The following is an 18,592-nucleotide window of genomic DNA, read 5'->3' as shown; positions in this document are numbered from 1 at the left end:
CATGTGGATTGGTTTGATGACAGCCGTCCTGAAGTGCAGTCACGTGACAAGCACATCCGGAAAGAATTTTACGGTTCACGACTGTGTACAGTAAAAATGGACATTTGAAAACCTACAACCGAAGCATAATCGTACGATTGAAATGTTGCAAAGTGCATTACATCAGAGTAGTCTACATGTGTAGTATGAACCACCCATACATCGTGTTGTGTTTCGGATTTTAACTGCTGAAAAATAACGCGGCGTCGAGGCTTTTAAACCGAATGTTAACACTAAACAGCTGTGCCTGCAGCGAGCTCTTTAATAAGCAAACGAACAATACCAATCAGGAGATAAATTCACCCCAAGTGATTGCGTTAGAATGCCTTTGTTCGTCTAAATACACTTTCGATCAGTTCACCACGAAACCAAATATGTTCGTCATATCAGCGTTTTACAGTCCGTTACTGTACCGGTTGGGGGCAGTATCAGTCAAAGAGATAAAAGAGGTGCAGAGGTCGTTCGGCTCTACAGTTTTGAAATCCACTCTCACTCAAGCCTCAGCTGTTCGCAGCATTCGGAACAGTGAGAGAGACTTCAACGTGCTCATAACACGGGCTGACACTGACTTTACTATTACAATGAAAATGAGGCAGAGCTTGCACATGCATGGTAGTATTATTTCTTATTTAAAAAAAAGACAACTGTGACCAACTTGGCAAAGCAATGAACTGGATTCCATTCACCCCAAAGGCTTCCCAACAGCCTGTTATCTGGTAAATTTATTGATTTACAGGTGACTTATCACATCTACAGATCTACGCCTCAGCCAGCAAAGCGCATAAGTCATTTACCGAGGATTTCTCAAGCACTGTGCGAACCCACATAATCAGTATGCGTATCTGCAATCAGTCCCCCATTTTCTCAGAAATCCAGACGATGGAATGAACTAGGGAGGAACCATGTCCAATAGCCTTTTGATTTAGCACTTTTTTTCATGTATGATATGTTTTTACCCCGTGCCGGCCCGATCAAGCTTTAAAAACAGCAAAGAGCTGTCTAGAAACATGTGAGTGGTCAGTGATGTAGTTAAGATAAATAGATTGTGGTGCAGCCCTTTACATGGCGGATGCCTTGACTGTGCGTGATGATGAAGTTAAGAGCGCTTCTGTTCTTGCTCTCCATGCATAATCATCAAAACATCTCCCATTGTTCAGCTCTTACAGGCTTTCTTTATTGAATGTTGCCACTCAGACATCTAAACTTGTCCCAGACTTTGTGTAAACCTTTCTTTTTGTCTTATTGCACATGTAGAATCATGCACAGTCATTTTATTGTTCAAGTGCAAAACATCCAAAGTTCAGCTCAGAGAATGTTTTATATTTTAGCAGTTATGCCTTTTTGGTTGCAATTGTACTGTGCAGTGATTACTGTGAAATGGTACATTAACTTTATCTGTAAATAAACACATTTTTTTCCCCTTTTGATATTTTCAAAAGAAGTTCAACTCTCGTTCCTGCTTTCAATTGAGACCACAGGGAGCTCAATGTACATACATAGTCACATACATTCACACACACACGCACACACATGCACACACACACATACACACATTCCTATATGTTATGGTCCAATGCTCATCTGAAATTGCTTGACATGCTAAGTTGAATTCTGCTCCAAATTGCCTTTAAGTTATCATGTAAACTCAACTACATGACAGCTTTATCTTTATCTGATACACAAAAAAGGAGAGTCTGGCCGTCACGACTGTGTGTTTCCTAAGAACACAACATACCACACATACCTACACAGCTGGGACCACACTGGAGAGGACCACTTCTTGTTAGCCATAAGCTGAAGTCAAAGTGTGATGTAAACAGGACAAAGCTTCCTGTTTGTGTGACATATGTCTCTCTCTCTCCCTCTCTCTCTCTCTCTCTCTCTCTCTCTCAGTAAGTGTGTGTGTGTGTGTGTGTGTGTGTGTGTGTGTGTGTGTGTGTGTGTGTGTGTGTGTGTGTATGTGTGGGTGGGTGGGGGGCCTGGTAAAACAATCCTTGCAGATCGTGTGGGCCCAGCTGTCACTGTCATAGCCAGTGTGTGTGTGTGTGTGTGTGTGTGTGTCTACGCACGTGTGTGTGTGTGTGTGTGTGTGTGTGTGTGTGTGTGTGTGAAGGATATAGGAGGGTGTTCTTAGTGGAAGATATGCAGGACACCAGGAGGCCCATTGTGTGTGAAACTCCCCATTACCCAAGCACCCCCCCCCCTCCCCTCCACCCTGCCTTGCCACCCTATCACTGGGTTTCCTTCCTTCCTCTGCCCCTTTGTTCCTTCTCCAGGATGAAATTCCAATCAAGCTGAGCACACAAACGTGTGCATATGAATGTCTGCTGTCATCTTTATGGGGTCAATTCACTGACAAATGCTATGTTTACCAGGCTTCTCAGACAACTCACACTGAACTCTGGATTCTTGGTCTGAGCAATGTGGGCGGGGCAAATCTAAATATTGAGTAGAATGGGCACAGACACGGAATGCTTCAAAGACAAACTAAAAAAATATCTATCTATCTATCTATCTATCTCTCTCTCTCTCTCTGTCTCTCTCTAGATATATATACACACACACACACAATATATATGTATATATACACACACACACACACACATATACGTACATACGTATACATATGCATATACATATACATATACATATACATATACATATACATATATATGTGTGTGTGTGTGTATATAGAGAGAGTGAGAAAGAGAGAGAGAGAGAGAGAGAGAGAGAGAGCGAGAGAGAGAGAGATGGATATAGATAAGATAAATTTAAGTTATGACTAATGATTGGTATGTCAGACAAGTACCGCATTTCTAAGGGATGGTGATTCTTTGATTTCTTTTATAAGGGTGCATTGCAACTTTTGTAATGGTCCTGGTGACACACCTGTTGTGACACTATATTGTTATATGGGTTATACTGAAATTGTTATATGGGATTTAATTGTAATTGCAGATGCTACCAATCTATTAAACCACCTTTAAAATTGTTTAACATTATTACTAATTCTTTATCTATTACTAATTTTTTAACCTTGTAACTCATTCTTCACTGAGACAGAGAGAAAGAGAGAGATTCATTCCATTCAACCCATTTTTGAAAACCTTATTTTGAAACTTTAATAAAAATAACTTAAAAGCGACGCAGCAACAGGTATCACCAGCGTGCAAAAGTGCATTAGAATCCAATCTTTTCATAATAAGACACGTTTTACCCAGTCCAGTTTCTAGAATTGGAAAAACATCTGTGACGACTATCCCACAACACTGTGCCACTTATTTCTCCTGTTTTTGAGGACCGGGCCTTTTCACACAGATCCTTAACAAAGCCTTTGTCGAGCAGACAGATTCAGAGGGACAAACAATGGAGAACCGCCCCTCTGTTTGCTGTTTCTGCAAGAGGTGCTACTGAGGAGAGGAGTGTGGACTGAAGGGGTGTGAAAGGAGAATGACCCCGCAGCGTCGGTGCTACTACTGTTTTGTGACCCCTGAAGCTCCGGCCCTGCCCCCTGGCGTGAAGTGCTTTGTGTGGGCAGATATGGGGAGAAGGGTGCCACGTTGGAAAGGAAAGAAAAGAAAAAGCTCCCGGGTTCAGTCAAGAATAGTGGGAGTGGGGTGGAAACTCAAGCCTACAGCTACACACATGCTTCTTGAGAGAATAGGAGCACTACATTGTGCGTGAGCCTGAAAGAAACGGGGGACCTCATCTCGTTGTCGCGGTTGTGCGGGCCTGAACACAAGGGTTTCGGGCGTCAGACGAACAAACGCGACGCGCTCTCCTCTTCGTCTTCTTCTTTTTCCGTTTGGGGCGTATTTGCTTTGAACGTTTTCTGCAAAGACACACCCATACCTGTCCTGTTTAATCAATTCCACATGATGAATTTCTCGCAAAACAGCATCAGAGTTGCACGTAGACCTGCTGCTGCTGCTGCTGCTTTCGCTGAAGTGACTTGCGTGTCCACACATTTTTAATGTATGTTACCTGACCTCGCAGGAATTGTCGAGTGCTTGTGCGGAATGCATTATAGCGAAAGAGTGCTTGTCTGAAAATTAAATTTGAGGTCTTTCCTGCGCTATTTCGTCTAATGAATATTCATACCTTGTCCTAACAATACCAGTTTGTCCCAGGACTCTTAAGAAGAAGTCAGCTTGAGTTTGACACCTAGGTCAAGGGACTTGGAGCGCTTCTGACAGACCAGCTCTCAATGGGGACTTGACTCAGAAATTCTTGCAGGTTGCTAGGCAATGCTATTGTTTGCGTATTCTGCTGCCTACATATTCATAGCCCTTGAAGTCATTAGTAGTCATTCATTCATGGAGGCACTCCCACTTGACCCTTCCCCCACCCCACCCCCGTGTCCGTGGGAAAGCCTAAAAGAGGCTGGATTGATGAACATTTGGAACACGTTAGGTTACCTTTGAAGAGGTGCCTGCGTGTCTACATCAGTGAGGTAAAGAGAGGAACCTGCCTGAACTTGAATTTGGATACAGGAACTATATTGTTTGAGCACTGTGCCTGGAATTCCCTGTAGATAGCTGCACTGATTCTATACCATATACTTGTATTATTCTAAGTGAATAATTATTGAGAAATATTAGAGGGTATCTTAGAATGACACAAGAAATGTCCAAGTTTTTCCACTTAAAAACTCAGAACGTAAGAGTTTCGACCATGTTGTGACTACTGACTGAGTACTTACTATAACGTGCTAAGCAGGTTGAGTTACACTTTAGATCTACTATTACTCAGAACCGTGACAGGAAATTCGTTGTATGGCTAATATTTAACTTTGACTCATTTGGCAATTGCAGACATCCGCGGTTTGGCCTCATCACACAGGTGATAATCGGTGGTAACCGGCAGTAGAACTATACTCTCACGCGCTGACTTGCTCCTCCTCCCCGCACATTCCACAGGCGGAGCTGATGACGTATCATATTCATGAATGAGACTTTCGGGCTACTGTGTGAGGATGTGGTACACACGCCGAGATTGAACATCGGGAAAGTTTTGAGTAAGGGAGTGAAGAAAAAATCAAGAAACTATGGATTATCGGCGCGTACAGCTTTCTTCTTTATTTGTCTATTTATTTATTAACCAGTTATTTATTTTAATCACCGCAAAAGAACGTAAGTAACTATTTCCAAGTTTGATTTTTGTCTGATAACGTTTGACGAGCAACTGCTTCCTTCCATCGCATTGTGTGATCAAAAGCTAGAGAATTCTCTCTTTGTACTTGTACATTCGTGTTTCATACAAATGTGTGAAAATATATGTCTTATTTTAAATTTAATAGGCCCTACTTTCGTTTTTGTCACAAATATGATAAGAGCAGAAACATGTCGTGTTATCGTTTTTTTTTTTTTGGCATAGTGCTCATAACGTGTCGTCTCATATTTTCCTTTTTAAGACGGAAATACATATTCACTGAAATCGTTAATTTGACTTTTATTTCAATATTTGTTTCTTAAATGTTCTTTATAATGTTGAATCGTATATTTACCAATATTTCATTCTTTTTTTAAACTGATATTAAACTGATTTATGAGCGAGTCAGTTGTTACAGTGAATCAAACTTATGATCTGTAATTCTGTACTTTTCTATACTTTTCTACAGATGTGTTACTTGACATGAAGTCATCTGGTGCTGAATTAGGGTGGTTGACCTGGCCGAATGATGGAGGGGTAAGTGTATATTTCATTGGGAAAATGTTAGGCCCAGAATTACTTTGATATGGCTATTGCGCTCATTGAGTTTCTATGGCGTGACTTCAGCGTACATTTTAGGACACATAGATAAGGTCTTGCACTGACTGGACCATGACTCACCACAGCTTCATACTTTTTTATGATAGCTCTGTTTTAATATCAGTAGAAATGCTTCGCATATGACTCGTTTTTTTTTTTTTTCGAGTCAAAGAACTGGTCTGACCACAGTGCTTTTCTGGCAGTTACAAACTCCGGATGATAATTTCACTTTTGTGAAGAGCTTTCCATTATCTCCTCTAGTGCTTGAAATAGCGCTTCAGAAAACATGGCTTTGGTTTTCCTTTGTCATAGTCATAATAAACCGACTATTATAACTGTGTAATAAACCGGACCAGGATAATTTTGTGTGTGTGTGGCGATGGGAGAGAAAGGAAAGGGGGGAAAAAGGAAACTCTGGAATCATCTAACCCTCTATCTTTAGTTGTGTGGTTTTCCATCTCTGAGACTTGGGGAAACGCGTTAGTACTGGGAGTGTTGAGTAAGCTTCTCCTGCACTGTGTTGGGTTTTACAAAAATCCAGGGTGGATTTCCACTACACCACCCAACTGTTCCTCCATAGATTTTTTTCCTTTTTGTCTACTACGCTACACCAAGTTTTACCCTTGCGTTTTTTTTTTTTTTTTTCAATTGCACATTTGAAGGCTGTTTTGTGGTATTCGCTCACACACAGACATGGCTGTTAATTACTCCTTTGAGTCCAGTCTTGTCATTTTCTTTCCTCCTCTCTCTCTCTCTCTCACTGATGTTTCAAGTACCTCCCTCCGTTTCTTTGAGCTGTTGAGCTGCTGTGTCCACAGTAGTCCTGTGTGGTCTGCTTTTACTGATTTACGTGTAGACCTGATGAAACAGAGGCTTTAGAAAAGAGAATGAATAAAAGCTGTCGGAGATTAAGAGAGGGAGGAAAGTTGGGCATGTAATAAGTTGTGGTTTTATTAATCATCTCTCTCTCTTTCTTTCTCTTTCTCTCTCTCTCTCTTTCTCTCTCTCTCTCTTCTGTCCACTTTTGATAAAAATTTTGAGTGTTGGATCCATCCGACTTGATAATAAACTCTGGCAGACAGACCCATGGTTCTCTTCCTCGTTTATGTGTTCCTGTTCTCTCTGCTGATGATGTTTGAGTTATTGTAGATTATGATCCTTATGCATTTTAACATTTAAAAGACAGTGTTGATCTCAAAACAAAATGGGTACTTGTGATTGATACAGGGATGTGATTTCAAACCTTGGTCATAAACAAAAGTTACTCAATAAATGAAGATGATTTACCCTATTCCCAGTCTCTGAGTCTCAGGGCCATCTCTTTCTCAGTAATAAAAGTTTTTTGGTTCTTGTCTCATGCCCGGGTTGCACAAATTAATAATTTGTCTAATCTCTCTCTCTCTCTCTCTCTCTCTCTCAGTGGGAGATAGTACAGACGGTAGTGAACGGTTCTATGCTTTACACATACAGCGTGTGTAATGTAGCCAGCGAGACAGAACAAGACAACTGGTTACGGACCACGTTTATCCAGCGCCGGCCTGACGTCTCCCGCGTGTCTGTGGAACTTCGTTTCGTCGTGCGAGCGTGCAACACGTTCGGCGGCACTCCCCCCGGCTGCCGGGAGACGTTCGGCCTTTACGCGTACGAGTCGGACTCCGACGTGGGCACCAGTTTCCGGAAGGGTCAGTTCCGGAAAGTGGCCACCGTGGCGCCGGACGAGGTGACGGCGAACAAGGGCGGGGGGCGGTCGGACCTCCAGGTGAACGTGGAGACGCGTAGCGTGGGGCCTCTCTCCATGCGGGGGTTCTACCTGGCGTTCCAGGACGTCGGGGCGTGTGTGGCCCTCCTATCGGTGAAGGTTTACTATACCACCTGTCCGGCTACGCAGCGCGGTCTGGCCGCCTTCCCCGAGACGGTGACCGGAGGGCCCCTGACAGAGGTGGAGGGGGCGTGTGTGGAGAAGGCTGTGGTCGTTGGACAGGTGCCGCACAAAGCTTCCCAGCCTCGCATGTACTGTACCGCCAGCGGGGAGTGGATCCTGCCCGTAGGCCAGTGCCAGTGCCAGGCGGGTTACCAGGCAGTCGGGGAGACCTGTCAAGGTAAGAGAGTCTGATCCTGTAAACCTGTTTCGTTTATTTATTTGGGATTTCTACAAGAAAACATATCTGAGATATACAGATTAGCACTGGAAACTGATCCATTTTCCACGATTAAAACAGAGAATTAGCTGTCACGTTGTGTTGAGAAACGTAACTGAGAAATGCAATACAGGAGTGGTTGTGAGTTTCATCATTTTAGTTACATAAAATATCCTCTAGACAGGTGTGTCTCTTTCTTTCTTTTCTTTTTTTTTTTTTCCTTTTTTTTTTTTTTTAAGACAGGAGTTTGGCTGGCTTCTGTTGTGTTTAAAAAAGAAATGTTTGTGAAATACCTTGGCACAGTGTGTTGGCTGGCAAAGAACAACTGTTGTGCTTTGTGGGTGGGCTCTTGGCATGTGTGTTTTGCGAGTGAGTGTGTTGCAGGGCAACAGCGTGTTCGTTAATACAGTGGAGCACAGCACAGAGTCTTGTCTGTGAGTGTGGCAGAGGGAGTGAAGAAGGCAGAGTATGACTCACTCCAATGGCATTGCAGTCATTCCCACACCCTATCACCTGCCAGACTATTATTTCCGTCTTCTGTGTGTTTAATGTTTCAGGAAGGAAATTTGAAGATACCAGGTTACCAGGGGGGGAAGTGTGTGTGTGTGTGTGCGTGTGTGTGTGTGTCTTGGGTGGAGGTAGTCTTGACAGGTTTTCTTTTTTACATAAAATGGCATCTATTCAAAACCAGGTTATTCCAGTATTTTTAGTTTTTACATCTACAAATTTCTATCAATTAATTATCACATGTTTGAACAGTTGAGTAGGAGGAGTAAAATAAACAAAATGAACTAAAACAAATCTAGGCTTTTTTTTTTTTTTGTGGTTTCGGTCTGAGTAGGTGCTGAGAAGGAGGGAATAAGAGGATCTTTGAGATGACAAAAAGGAACTGGAGTGTTTGTGGGAATATTTGACCTGTTTCTCATTTGCTCTGATTCATATGAGATGTCAACCAATATCTTTCGGTTTAAACTTACAGCCTTACCTGAGTATTGCTGTATTTGTGTGTGTATGTGTGTTTCCACAGAGATGGGTAACCACAGATTATGGAGAATGCTTACCACACCCTGCCGGCAGTGAATCAGTCATTGTGTAATTGCTGGCTATTCCACTCACAACACCTTTGGTAGTGTGAGAAATATGTGTCGAAAAAGTCAAGGATTGGGAAATGTGGGCTTTAGCTAAACCACACACACAGAATGGCCGTGTTAACTGTGCTAATTGTTCTGTGTGCAGTGCCAGCCCACACCCAGCGAGTCACACTTAAATGAGTAAACTTAAATTTAGAGTGAATTCTTCCTGAGAAAGAAAGAAAGAAAGAAAGAAAGAAAGAAAGAAAGAAAGAAAAAACATAAGAAAGAAAGAAAGAAAGAAAGAAAGAAAAAACATAAGAAAGACAGAAAGAAAGAGACAAATTAATGGACAAAAAGAAAAACAGATAAACATGTCAATAGATAAACCAACAAATACACCAACCAAAAAAGCAGATAAAATTGATAAACGCCAACAAAAATGACTCAGAGGAACTCATACATATACGCGACTTTTCCAGCAGAGCAGCTGTTCAAAGGCCCGGATGTGTGCGTGTGTGTGTGTGTGTGTGTGTGTGTCCAGAGAGGAAGGCTTAGCTGTGAAGGGGGATATCCAGTAGACCTTGGCTTTTGGCAGGCAGGCAAAGAGAGAGAGAGAAAAAAAAAAAACTTCACCTGAAACGGACACCCGTGTTGTTGGGGGCACAGTGAAATTTTTGGGCCCAAACGGGTCTGCGGAAAAAAAGAGACAGATTCCAAACGTTTCCGAGATTCCGCGGTCTCCAGGAGACGGTGAGAATTGTTTTGGCTCCTCTGGTGTGGAATTATCAGCGAGAAGCCCTGAAGGGAAACCGGGGGAACTTTGTCAGCAGCTTTGACATTCTTGCACAAGTCAGGACTTCGAAAAAAACAAAACAAAAAAAAACCCCCAACAACAACAAAAAAAACAAAATGAGTTTTATTGTCGTTTCGCAATTCATAACATTTTATCTTGTTATTTTGATCTCAAAAAATGACTTCACTGCATACCTTTCCCTTCAGGCATGAAATAGCTCACGGTTTGTTCTGTCAGATTTAAACTTGAAAAACTTGGTTAAACTGTTATCTGTCGGTTTCGCAGAAAGCGCAGTATGAGTGGCGTGAGGGGAACTTGCACTATCGGATGCCTAAGACTGCACTCAGTCAAACACAACTATGAGGACAATCGAGTCGGTGTCGTCTTCGTCCTCACATTTGAGTTTTACGGGCGTCTTTTGACATGACTTCTGCTCATTTGGCACAAAAGCCACCTGCCACTCTAAAAAGGGCCACTACTGCGATTGGCTGGCCCTCATTGGTGTGGGGGTGGGTCAGTTTATGAATAGAGGTTTAGAGAACTATGGCAAGGTTGAGTTGCTGGGGTAACATTAAGTGATTTGCATATTCAAATGATGTGTCTAGTCTATGATAGATAGGGCTACACTGTCTGTGGCGTCCTTTTATCTCAAACTTATCATTAAGTCTTTGTGGCATTATGAGGATCTGTTTATATGATGGATAGTATCAACTGAAATACCTAGCAATTCAAGATTCATTAAATATAGATGTGTATAATTTACATTTTTCAAATGAGGAGGTCTGACGATTTGTTTTTCGGTAACCACCGTGGAAATGTTAGGTTTCACTCGGGCTCCTTTTTTTGCAATGCTAATCTAATTTAGTAACTTAAATGTTAAATCTTTTTATATATTCTACCAACACTCTGAAAAACAATTTGCTGCAAAGCCATCTCTGTGGTCGTCCTGACAGCCCGTGGCTGTTTCGTGTCGCAATTTGAATGCTCTTTTTTTCTTATCATTTCTGTTAATCTGCTAATTCATTGAAATTTCAGTTATTTACAGACCTAGAGAGTGGCTGGAACATCAATGTGTGATTTGCAAAGCACAGAAATGATAATCTTTCTTTACAATTTTTCTGACGTTCTTTGAGGTTGTGTCCAAGTACAGAGCATATATGCCACAAGTACCTCACCAGTCAAACAGCTGTCCAGTGGTAACCGCTAACTGGTTTTTATTTCTTTTTTATTTTTATAGTACGTGCTATCGATGGCAACTGTCTCCGTGTTACAGATGTGTTGTAAATGCGATTAAAGCTTAAGTGGGATTAAAATGGTATTGTGATGAATGAATCATGATGAACCTGTAGGGAGGACATGGTGTAATTGCTTTTGGTGTTGGTTTAATTCATTTACACTGGGTTTTATTTCAAAGCTCTTCCTCCGTTTGAGCTGTATCCCACTTCGGCAGATACGGACGTTAGATGAAAGAAAGGAGAGGGAGTTCCTTTCTTGTCTTTTGCAGCGTCAGATGAAAAGAGAGGAGTCAGCCTTTCTTATGCGAAACGACCTTTTTTTCTGCCCCCTGAAACCCCACTCCGGCACTCACACCCCCCAACACAGTAAACAACCCCCTCCCCCCCCCCAACCCCCCGCCCCCACCTCCGCAAAATCTCCTGAGAGAACTTCTGTCATTGCTCCTTAAGACCATGCCCCATTCAGCTCCACACACCTCCTACTGCTCCTCAAACTGAGTCTGAGTCTTCATTGTGAGAGGAGAGAGAGAGATTGAGAGCTCTGCTCCCATGGGCAACATGCTGAGTTTTTTTTTTTTAACAAAAAGCGGGAGAATGTTTTTGAAAAAAAAAAAACAGATTTCAAACTCTTTCTTTCTCTCTCTCTCTCTTTCCTTTCTTTCTCGCGCTCATTAAATCCATACGTCGCCGCCGGACTTTGCCCTGCGCGGATCGAGTGATTTTTTTTGTGTGTGTGTGTGTGTGTGTGTGTGTTTAAATCTGATGTGCCGTCTCTGCTCTTGTTCTCTGCTCTTTAAATGATGGCTGATGTCTCCCTCTCTTCCGAATCCCTCGTTCCTGTGTTTATACATTACTGTTCTCTCATCCTTTGGTACAGGAAGGAAAGGAGGAGAGCACGAGGCTTATTCAGACTAACAGCCCGGCCTTCCTGTTTTGTCCAACGGACATCCACAAAACTCACCTGCCATACGCAGTTCTTTTTTTTTTTAATTTTCGTTTTTGATGACCTTTTGAACGAAAAAGATTTTTTTCACAATAACTATTTTCACTTACATATTTAATTTTTTTTGTTAAAAAACCAAAAAAAAACCAAAACGAAACTTTTGTCTAAACAAAGTTTTCATCAGAAAATTAAAAAAAAATTTCTGATGATCCATTGATCTGAATGTCTGAAAATTTCAAAATAGGTTTATTTTCTCTTTTTAAAATGAACAGATCACAGTTTGACTCACGTGCTGATAAAACTTTTTTTCTTTTCTTCTTTTTTTTTTTTTTTTTTTTTTTTTTTGAGAAAGGAACAAACATGCGATCTAGAGATGAATTCAACCCAGTGCCTCACCTTGGTCTTTTTAAAAGGTGGAAAAACTCCCACACATCTGGTCCCTGCTGGTTGTCTGTGTGTAAAGCTGTGAAAGGATGTGTTAGACCATCTAGACTTTGGTCTGTCGAGTGCTAATCTATTTTGCATTCACACTCTGGCAGGCTTAACACTTCCAAAAAGCGCGTCAAAGAGGTTTCTTTTTTCCCTCGGTCGAATTCCAGATTTGTGTATCGCTTTCACAGATTGCCGAGTCTGAATCATAGCGGCTGGGTTTGCACGCCCACACTTTTTCTCAATGTGCCCGCGGACAACTAGTACATTCATAGCGCGGATGTCTTTTCATATCGTCTTTTATTTATGCCATTTTGTTTTGCTTTTCTCTGGACGGACGCACCTGGTTTTTTTTACACGTCCGTGCTTGTCCGTTTTCGCCCGTCGCGGGTGACTAAAAATGCTCTCTTCTGTTCTTTTTCTCCCCCTGCTCTAGCATGTGACGCAGGCTCTTTTAAGACGGACGTGTCCGCCGAGCCTTGTCAGGCGTGTCCTGAGAACACGGAACCTTCTGGACCCGGGGCTGTCCTGTGCCCCTGCAAGGAAGGCTTCTACAGGGCCCCCTCTGATCCCCCCTCTACACCCTGCTCCGGTAAGCACCATTTTAAAAGGATCGGAAGATATTCTCAGATAAACCTGTCTCTTGCTCTCTCTCCCCCTCTCTCTCTCTCTCTCTCCCTCTCTCTCTCTGTGGTTTGCTGTGGAAAATGTTTGGAATATTTGGCATTTTTAAGAGTTTTGTTTGAGGCACTTGCGCAAATCCAATTGAAGTTGCTCCAATTTTGATATGGAATAAGTACAAAATATGTAAGGTGATATGGAACCTGACCATTTTTCCATCTTCTTCCACCAACAGCTCCTCCAAGTCCTCCTCTCGACTTGGAGTCCACTCCTCAGCTGGTCGCTGGATCTGTTAAGCTCACCTGGAGCCCTCCCCAGGTCACGGGGGGCCGAGAGGACGTCACTTACAATGTGTTATGCGAGCGCTGTGCCGCCGATGAGTGTGTGTTATGCGGTAGCAGGGTGCGTTTTGACCCTGGGCATACAGGCCTGAGTGAACCCTCGGTCACAGTCAGTGAGCTGGAGCCTCATGTTAACTACACGTTTACAGTGGAGGCACACAGTGGCGTTTCTCAATACAGCCAGCAGAGGGCAGCAGCCAGCATCACTACTGTTCTCCACTTTACAGGCAAGGATGCCTATTTCTAATACGCTTACACACAGTCGTATAATAATCATTCTATATTCTTTGGTTACATATATTATTATTAGGAATAGGGAGTCATGAACAATAAACAAACTTGTTCTGCCTTATTTCGACACATTGATACAGTTTCTGTAACATTTTCTGCACACACCTCATCAGTACTAGAATACTAAACCCCCCCCCCCCCCCCCCCCCCCCCCCTCTCTCTGATTACCCAAACAGATCCTCCTAAAGTGACGTCGCTGCGGCTGGAGGAGCGCAGTACCACCAGTCTCTCTTTGTCCTGGGAGGTCGATCGGCGCCTCCTGCCCTCCTACTCCCCACGTTATGAACTCATGTACCGCAAGAAGGTCAGTGAGTCACAGGCGCTCCGCAAACCTTCCTGCCGCAATATTATTATCATTACTATGACTATTATTTGTATTAGTCGTAGTAGTACTAGTAGTAGTAGTAGTGGTAGCAGTAGTAGTAATGGTAGTAGTAGTAGTAGTAGTATTAGGGGCACTGTGTCCATTCATGTCGTATGTTTATTATTTTTGTTCTGCCACAGCATTTCAGCGATGCCAGTCCTCTATTAGATCGCTCAAAACACACTGGTCGCTCTAACTCTTGAGTTTGGGTTCACTCACTTCCTTCTTTTCTTTTCTTTTCTTTTCTTTTCTTTTCTTTTCTTTTCTTTTCTTTTCTTTTCTTTTTGTTTTGCAGGAGGCTCAGGGAGAGTTAGATATCACTACATACGTAGTGCTGGTCCTGGAGAAGAACTCGGTCCAGATTAATGACCTCTCCCCCGGTACCAAGTACATGTTCCGGGTCCACACGCTGACACCGGAGGGTCACCCTAGCAGTCACAGTGCAGAGCACGAGTACGAGACACTCTCAGTGGGTAAGTGTGTGTTTGTCTCAGGGCATAAATATCTGTTAGTCTCACTGAGTACGTGTGTGTCTTTGTCTCGCCGGGTGAGTCTGTGTTTGTCTTTTCCAGTCTTTGTGTGTGGGCCTGTTATTGTAGCTGGAAGCTGTCTACTTTTGTTGTGTAGCATTCTATGCTGCTGATATAAGCTGAAGTAGATCTTTGTGTGTGCATGTGTGTGTATGTGTGTGTGTGTGTGTGTGTGGGTGTGTGTGTGTGCATGGGTGTGTGTGTGTGTGTGTGTGTGTATGTGTGTGTGCGTGTGTGCGTGTGTGTGTGTGTGTGTGTGGGTGTGTGTGTGTGTGCGTGTGGGCAGGTGGTTGGGTGGGTGTGATCGTATTGGGACCTCATGAGCATAATGTCTCATGGTTTGTTTCTGTTTTACAGCAATGCATGTTGGTGTGTGTTTGTGTGTATTTTTGTACATGTTTGTGTGTGTTTTTGTGTGTGTGTTTTCTGGGGTTAAATGACTGTCTGGTGTTTTCTCCCAGCGGAGTCGCAGACGCAGAATAGTTCCATGGTTGTCATGGGAGCACTTGCCGGGGGCGGAATTATGCTTCTTATCGTGGTGGTCATTTTACTGCTCCACAAAAGGTTAGAATTACAACCGCTCTCCTCTCCTCTCCTCTCCTCTCCTCTCCTCTCCTCTCCTCTCCTTTCCTCTCCTTTCCTCTCCTCTCCTCTCCTCTCCTCTCCTCTCCCCTATCATGTCTATCATCATACATGGAGACAGGATTTCCCTGTCTCCCCACCCTGTTTTACATATTCCACCCGCTGTTTGGCTGTTTACATTCCTGCTGTAGCATGAAATCATTTTCCTCAAAATAGCATCAAGACAAAGCCTAAATAAAATATCCGATTGTATCTCTCTCCCTCTCCCTCCTCAGGAAGCTGGGTTTACACAGCCGACAGAGGTCAAACATCAACTATTTCTCCTGCCCAGGTAGGCCAAAGCACCACCACCCAGTAGAAAGAAAAAAAAAACCCCGCAAACACACGCTTTCTGAACAGTGAATTAAGCGCCCATTATCATTTTAATCATTATGTACCAGAAAAGCACTCTTATCTTATTCATGCTGGACCTGCCCTCCCTCTCTCTTTTCACTGAGCACACCCAAACGCTGACCCAAATATTGTCCTGCATGCTAGAGAGAACCGACTCAATAATCCTCCGAGACATGTACCTACATGCATACAGTAGATTAGCAGTCACACCGTCTTTCTTCAAAGTCTGAAACCTTCTGTCTTCTGTTCTCGTTTTAGAAAAACTGCAGCCCCTCAAAAGCTACGTGGACCCCCACACATATGAGGACCCCTGTGCCGCAGTCCTCAAGTTCGCGACGGAGATCCACCCCAATCACGTCACCAAGCAGAAAGTCATCGGAGCAGGTAGGCTTCACAGACACAGTAACAGTAAGCAGATGAAGACTTCCTTCATGGAAAGTGACTTGATTTGAGGAGAGCGTGAGGTGTGTTTTCATAAACCGGTTTTTGTAAAGGTCTGCGAGTCGGGCGTGAGCGAAATGTTGATCGTGTCTGCGTTTGACGTTCTGCAGGAGAGTTCGGCGAAGTCTTCCGCGGCCTGCTGAAGGTCCCGGGCCGTGGCGAGGTCGCCGTGGCGATAAAGACGCTGAAGCCGGGCTACACGGAGAAACAGAGGCAGGACTTCCTGAGCGAAGCGAGCATCATGGGACAATTCTCCCACCAAAACATCATCCGCTTGGAAGGAGTCGTCACCAAATGTACGCGTCCCCCCCACGTCACCACGGTGCCATACGCTCAACACCCACCCTTTAGACCTGGCCTTATCATCATGGTAACGCTCACTCTCAGTCTCAAAGTCGTAACTCTTTCTCTTCCGATTTCAGTCAAACACGCGATGATCATCACAGAGTATATGGAGAATGGAGCTCTGGACAGCTTCTTGAAGGTAAGTCGAGTAAATGAGTTGTTTTGTTTGGTTTTTGTACGTCGTGCGCAGTGTTTGCTCTCAGATGTTTATCAGAAACGCTGACGTGTCTCTCCCGGTCGCTGTCACAGGACCACGACGAGGAGTTTTCCTCGTATCAGTTACTGGGCATGCTCAGTGGGATTGCGGCGGGAATGAAGTACCTGTCGGACATGAACTACGTGCACAGGGATCTGGCCGCACGGAACATCCTGGTCAACGGGAACCTGGAGTGCAAGGTGTCGGACTTTGGGCTGTCTCGGGTGCTCGAGGACTTTCCCGAGGGGACCTATACAACGACCGTGAGTGTTTTCGCAGGCGCATTGTGCGGAAGTCAAACAGGAATGTTACGTTTGGCTTCTGTGGAACTTGGCAGATTTGTCAAAACATGCCAGTTCTTCAGAAATGAAAAAAAAAAAAAAAACAACCAAAATTTATACAAGGATATAACTGTTTATTTGTTAACTGTCTCTGAGTCATTCAATCCAAAACTTGTTGTAAGTTATATTAATTTGATACAGTATTTGGACAGTTCGCTGTTGATTAAAGGTAAATTGTTTTTCCATCCCTCAGGGAGGAAAGATTCCTATTCGCTGGACGGCGCCGGAGGCCATAGCATGCAGGAAGTTCACCTCGGCCAGTGACGTCTGGAGTTTTGGCATTGTCATGTGGGAGGTGATGTCTTATGGAGAGCGACCATACTGGGAAATGAGCAACCAGGAGGTACGAGATAAACAACAACAATAACAGCAACAACAACAACAATAACAACAACAACAATAATGACTCCCTCTCAACAATAATATCTCAGAGCAGACAGTATAATCTTCCTGATATATAAAAATAGCTATTTCAATAGAGGTTTACATGAAATGTTTCAAACTGAAAAATCGAGCAACAATAAAATGCCCCTTGGTTTTTAAGAAAGATCCGAAAGGTGTTTTTGCAGTGCACGAAGTCTGTCAAACCGTTTTGTGTTGGCTCCGAGAACTTAAAAATGGGATTTGGTCGATAGATTTAAATCCACCCCCATTCTCCTTTTGAAAGATGAGATAAATGTTCTCAGCACTGAACATAGAACAGACAGCCATAGTACACTTCAGTTTCAGCCCAGTGTCATGACAGATCCATGAGGACATGCTGAAAAGCCACACAGATGTCATGTGTCTGAGATACTGGAACTGAGCGTTGTTTTGACCCGTCTCAGGTGATGAAGGCCATAAACGAGGCCTTCCGGTTACCCGCCCCTATGGGCTGCCCTGCCGCCGTCTATCAGCTGATGCTGGAGTGTTGGATGCAGGACCGCTCCAAGCGCCCTCGTTTCGTCGACATCGTCAATCGACTGGACAAACTGCTGAAAAACCCAGAGACCCTGAAATCCATCGCCTGCGTTGACCCGCGGTAAGAGCCTGCGCTGAGTCTGCACTGTCAGTAAAGCACAGAGTAAACTGCAAAACGCGCAGTCAAATATAATAAAGGCCTTATGTTTAAAGAATGAAACACTTGGCTCAATATTTGAACTAAAACAATGTTACCTTACCTTGAATGTGAAGAATACAAAACCATTATTAAATGAGTAAAGAAATAAGAGAATGAATGAAGCGTCTAATGCTGTTGCTGTCCATCCCTCAGCGTCTCCATTCGGCTTCCCAGCACCAGCGGCAGTGATGGAGCACCATTCAAGTCAGTGGATGAGTGGCTGGACTCTATGAAAATGGGACAATATCGAGAGACCTTCAGCCACGCCGGAATCACGACCATGGAACAAGTGCTACGCCTGAACACTGAGTAAGTCCACACACACACACACACACACACACACACACACACACACACACACACACACACACAAACACTCCAAATCAGACAAGAGCACCGCGGCACTGCATTTCCACAGAATGAAGTTGAGCATTCATTGAAAATGCATGTGTACGTCTCTCTGATGTGACATAATGGTATGAAAATGATATAAACTGCTCTTCATTCTTTTTCTTTGGTTTTTTTTCGCCTCACTTAGGGACATAAAGAATATCGGGGTGCGTTTGCCGGGGCACCAGAGGAGAATTGCCTACAGCATCCTGGGTATGCAGGAACCCACAGGCCCTCTGGATGTTTTTGCAGTGTGA

The 18,592-nt window shown here is 43.6% G+C and overlaps 1 protein-coding gene across 1 annotated transcript; it reads left to right on the top strand.

Annotated features, from left to right (window-relative positions):
* The first annotated feature begins 5,086 nt into the window (after positions 1-5,086).
* epha2a (eph receptor A2 a) lies at positions 5,087-18,592 on the top strand. Its single transcript, XM_030778802.1, has 17 exons — positions 5,087-5,171; positions 5,660-5,727; positions 7,211-7,889; positions 12,838-12,993; positions 13,258-13,590; positions 13,831-13,958; positions 14,314-14,491; positions 15,010-15,112; positions 15,406-15,461; positions 15,782-15,907; positions 16,075-16,260; positions 16,387-16,448; positions 16,559-16,768; positions 17,040-17,189; positions 17,674-17,867; positions 18,099-18,254; positions 18,484-18,592. The coding sequence occupies exons 1-17, from the start codon at positions 5,087-5,089 to the stop codon at positions 18,590-18,592; spliced, it is 2,979 nt and encodes a 992-aa protein (XP_030634662.1).

The sequence above is a fragment of the Chanos chanos genome, chromosome 6 (genome assembly GCF_902362185.1).
Source record: "Chanos chanos chromosome 6, fChaCha1.1, whole genome shotgun sequence".
Taxonomy (NCBI): domain Eukaryota; kingdom Metazoa; phylum Chordata; class Actinopteri; order Gonorynchiformes; family Chanidae; genus Chanos; species Chanos chanos.
The sequence above is the reverse complement of the archived record's forward strand: the minus strand, read 5'-3'. Positions and strand labels throughout refer to the sequence as shown.

Excerpts from the sequence above, each read along its gene's own strand:
- epha2a (XM_030778802.1), top strand. The coding sequence starts at position 5,087 with ATGGATTATCGGCGCGTACAGCTTTCTTCTTTATTTGTCTATTTATTT. Across the intron at positions 15,462-15,781 it reads CAACTATTTCTCCTGCCCAG|AAAAACTGCAGCCCCTCAAA; the intron begins GTAGGCCAAAGC and ends TTCTCGTTTTAG. Across the intron at positions 16,261-16,386 it reads GGAAGGAGTCGTCACCAAAT|TCAAACACGCGATGATCATC; the intron begins GTACGCGTCCCC and ends TTCCGATTTCAG.